We start from the raw sequence: 4,428 nt of genomic DNA on the forward strand, positions 1-4,428 counted from the left end.
GGACATCAGCCAAGGATGACTTCTTCGACAGCTCCTTCATCTTCTGCCTTGTGTTTGAGCTCTCAGCATATGTCTGAGGACTCTAGTCTGTTCATTCTTGTTTCCTGTTTTCATGCACCATAAATCTCTTGCTGGCACATGTAGATGCAGGCCGTGTAGCCAGCACCTGCCAGACATTAATAACGCTGCCTGACATGCCACAGCAGCGCGCGTCCCTAGGTCATGCATTTCCATCAGCCACTGAGGTCAGCACTGAGCTGCTCAAGCCAGGGTGACAGAACTCAGCCTGGGCTCTGTTCTCACAGGGGAGCAGAGGGAATTAACAGAGTTCAGGAGATGAAGGCCATGGAGTTGTCTAAAGTCAGCTAATAAGCAATGTGTCTCAAGCTAAGCGATGGAAGACTAGAAAATGGCTAAAATTTGGAAGCCCCAGCCACACTGCCTGTTTTAATGTGTGTGGCAAGAGCTAGCTGGAAAAGATGTCTTCCCCACTCTCTTTCTGAGAAGCTACAAAATCACCCTAAATTCAGTGCTCTTGTTAAATGGCCAGGCTTCAAGATTCTCGCAAACATTACCTTCCAGCAAGACATCTCAGAGTGAATTACAGCTTGTCTCCTGCAAGGACCCACTGAGCTACCTGCTGTTGTTTTTAACAGACTGCACGGCTAGAGTGAGCTGAGCTTTCACCTTGATAGCCCAGGTGGCTGCTCAGGGATGTCACTGGTAGGCGACCTGGCAGCCTCGCAGTCGCAGCCCACACATCCGCAGCACTCTCGGCAGCCACCGTGTACAGCAGAGCTGCTCGAAACTCCCAGGTTTTGTGGCAGAAGTGGTTTCTTCAGCAGCATCCTGAGACACTGTTGAAGACGTCATCCTCTTTGCCTGCAGATCTTTGGTTCTGCAAGGGTGATTTTTCACAACTGAGCTGAGGCTGTGATGCAGCGGATACCCAAAGCTGCTCTGCCACCCGGCATTTTGCTTCTGGCTGCAGTTCTGAGAGCTTCTGTGCCAAATGTTTTCCTTTCAACCACCCTGACAGCTGCTTGTCCGTGATGGTTGCAGTCACATCTTTCCCCCTCACATCAGAAAGTGCCCGGCCATCGGTTGCGATCCCATGGGGTGCACTTGTGGGTGGCTGCGCCCATGTCCCACAGTTCAGTCTCTGTTGTAAGAACTGGGCACAGGCATGTGGGTGTGGGTGTCCCTCGAAATCAGCCTCGTGAGGCTCTGGGCACCTCCATGCAGATGGTCCCAAGGCCTCTTTTGCAGGCACCGTTCACAATTTTGCCTGGGAAAGATTTACCATGCAGAGAGAGAGGCACTGGGGCACCCATGCCGGAGGTAGAGGAAGACCAGACGATGTTCCTGTGACTTTCTGGGATTTGAAAAAACGACATGGCTTCCCCAGGAGAGATCAAGCCAGCTTCCCACTGCATCCCGAAACAAGCAGATGCTGGGACACTTCCCAGGGGAGGCACAGGGTGCGCCTCAGTGCCCTGCAAGCAGAACAGATTTTTGTCCCCTTTCTTCTGCAGAAGAGCACAAAATGTTTGGGGTGTATCACTTTTGGGATAACCTCAAGCCGGAGGTATCCTGACTAGGCTTAAAATGTTGTTGCAGGCTGTTGCCACCACCATGTCCCCTCGTTCAGCTCATGCTGCTCCTGATGGCCTTGTCCCCATGGGACCCAGATTCTCCCTTCGCCTTGGGGTGCTCGCCTCCCCTCACACCCCCACACGCAACAAGCTCATCTGGACTGCTCTCCCCTTGGCAGCTGTCAGCTGGTGGCTGGAGGGGCCTGTGCCCCCTCCCTGGTGTCACCACAGCTCAACTGTGATGTCACACCCCTTCTCATTCCATCACTGCCTGGGCAGACATGGCCAGGCTGCTCTGCCTGGTGGGTGAGTGATGCCTGCCCTCCCAGGGCCACCTTGGAGGTTGCTGAGCTGGGGGGGGAGGCAGGAGGGGTGGAGGGGCAGCTGGAGTGAAAGAAGGGAATGGAGGGATGTCCCTGTGGAGGGTGGGGACCCCCAGAGTGGAGAGCAAGGTCAGCTTGCAGGGGTGGGGAGAGGGGCCTACAGGGTGGAGTTTTGTGGGGAAAAAAAACTCTAAAAACCCAAGCAAAAAACCTCTCCCAAATCAAACTAAGCCAAAACAACTGCCACTCAATCCTCAAAAAAACCCAACTGTTAAAATTTTTTTCTTATTTTCCTTTTTTCTTGTTATTTTTTCTTGTTTCCTTTTTTCTGTTTTCTTTTTTCTTTTTTTCTTTTTTCTTTTTTCTTTTTTTTTGTTGTTCTTTTACTTTATTCCTTCTCCTCTCCTTTTTCTTTTTATTTTCTTCTTTTCCTTTTCTCTTTTTTTTTCTCCATACTTCTTTGTTTCCCTTTTCCCCCACCCCTCTGCTATTTCATTCCTTTTCCCTTTTTTGCTATAGAGCTCCTGATTTCCCTGGGACTCTGCAAGCAGGGGTGCTGGAGGGATATCTCAGACCAGCTCATCCGCATGCCCCGCTCAGCACCAGCAGATGGGAGCAGGACTCCCCACCAGTTGCTATTTCATTTCCACCCACTGCTTGTCCCCTGCTAAGGAGGGTTAAGCACGTCTTACCTTCTCCCCCAGGGCTGCTGACCTGGCTGATGCCCTCTGTCGCTCCACCAGTACCTCCTGGTCCAGGCAGCCCACTGTCAGACAGCGAGTACCATCTCTTCTTCGCCAGCCTGTGGCCACCCTGGAAGGCGCATGTGTCCTGCCAGCTGCGTCGCTTACAGGGCTGCCTCAGCCCCGCCATCCTGCAGCTGGATCAAGTGGAGAACCATGGCTATGTCCCCAAAGGTAGGGGGATCACCCCACCTCCGGGAGCAGAAGCAGCAGCTGGAGCAGTGCCGGATCCTTCTCTGCCTTGAAATACCACAGTATTGCAGGATGGTGGTGGGATGGGTCGTTTTGGGGATCTTTAGCCCAAAGTCCAGCTCAGAGCAGGACATCTGCAGCACTAGAGCATCCTGGCTTTGTGCACAGGAGTTTGGGTTTATGACTTCTTTGGGCACCCCTTCCAGCATAGCACTGCTTTCCTGGAGATAAAAGCTTTTCCTAATGGTTGGTCCTAACCTCCCAAGAAATAGTTTGCAGGATTTTCCCTCTTGTGTCATCTGGCACCGCCAAGAGTTTGACTTTGTGTTCTCACAGCTTTCCTTCGGGTCCTTACGGGCTACCATTAACTCACCTCCCCATCTCCTCTTCACCCAGTTGAACAAGCTCAGCTGTCTCAGCCTCTATTCATGGGTCACGGGCTGAAAGCCGTGGCCATATTGGTGGCCATTCACTGACCTCTTCAGTCTCTGCACATCTCTGTTGGTGGGGTGGAAGTGGGAAGAAACTGGCTACAGTTTTCTGAAGCTCATAATTTCTTCCCAACAGTTCATCTTAAAACGTGACTGGCTCCTTCCAGCTTGATCTGGGGTTTAAGTCAGAAGCTTGGCTCATGGGCTCTCATGGGCCTTTAAGAAAGCTTGAGTTGATAAGCTGCTTTTTAAAGTGTTTAACATTTCAGGAGCCAAGAAACATCACAGTTCAGAAAGCACCATAGCAACAGCACCCTTTAAATCTCTGCAGTCATACTTTCCCTGCACCCCTGCATCAGAGAATTTAAGTGGCATAATTATATCTGTGCAGCTGAAAAACTTGGGACTACTTCTGTTGTTTTTTTCTTCAGAGAAAAAAAAAATAGGAACAATTTTCTCATAAAAAGATATGGTTTTATATTTAGTTATGAACGTCAATGAACTGAATGATCATCCAACTGTGCTTATTTGGACTGCAGCTTGAGGGCAACTATTTCTTGCTTGTTTCTGCAGCTGTATCAAGGGAACAGGTCCCACCCCACAGCAGCAGATGCAGGGATGGGTCTTGGGCTCCTCACTCCCTTGTGAGCATCTGCAGTTCACCATGACGTGGTGCTGGTTGCACCCAGGGTTGTTCTCATTCCTCTCCCGGTGATGCCCAATGCGCTGGCACTGCTCTTCAGCATATCCAGCCACACTCCCAGTGCTGCTGCCTTTGGAGGCTCAGCTGCCAAGAGCAGGGGCATTTGGGAATGCCAGGAAATGGGACAGCTTTGCAGGATGCCTTGTTTGCCTTCTCCTCCTCCATCTCTCGGACTAATAGATTTAATTACCCTCTCTATTCCCTTCCTTCCAGTTTTGGGGCTATTTTGGCACAAGCTGCAGCTGGGCTGAGAGGCCGAGTGGATGTGGCAGATCATGTGTCCTCATGTTTTGGCAACACTGTCCACATCCAAACATTCATGAGCATTAGTTGTGCCTCTTCAGGTGTACTGCCAAGGAAAGCAATTACCTTGTGTTTCAAGCAGGAGAAGCCTACATGTAACCTTTCAACACTCTTTGTTGTGGAAGATGAGTCAGGAGG

The 4,428-nt window shown here is 50.8% G+C and overlaps 1 protein-coding gene across 1 annotated transcript in view; it reads left to right on the forward strand.

Annotated features, from left to right (window-relative positions):
• Window positions 1–2,622: 2,622 nt before the first annotated feature.
• The window catches only part of ACRBP (acrosin binding protein), a gene marked incomplete at its 5' end in the record, with an annotated part of 13,473 nt that continues 11,667 nt past the window's right edge, over window positions 2,623–4,428 (forward strand). Inside the window, one exon of the mRNA XM_009866407.1 lies at window positions 2,623–2,835. Within this exon, the coding sequence (XP_009864709.1) occupies window positions 2,623–2,835 (213 nt within the window). The remainder of the gene's footprint in view (window positions 2,836–4,428) is intronic.

This window comes from Apaloderma vittatum, unplaced genomic scaffold (genome assembly GCF_000703405.1).
Source record: "Apaloderma vittatum isolate BGI_N311 unplaced genomic scaffold, ASM70340v1 scaffold36073, whole genome shotgun sequence".
Lineage (NCBI taxonomy): Eukaryota > Metazoa > Chordata > Aves > Trogoniformes > Trogonidae > Apaloderma > Apaloderma vittatum.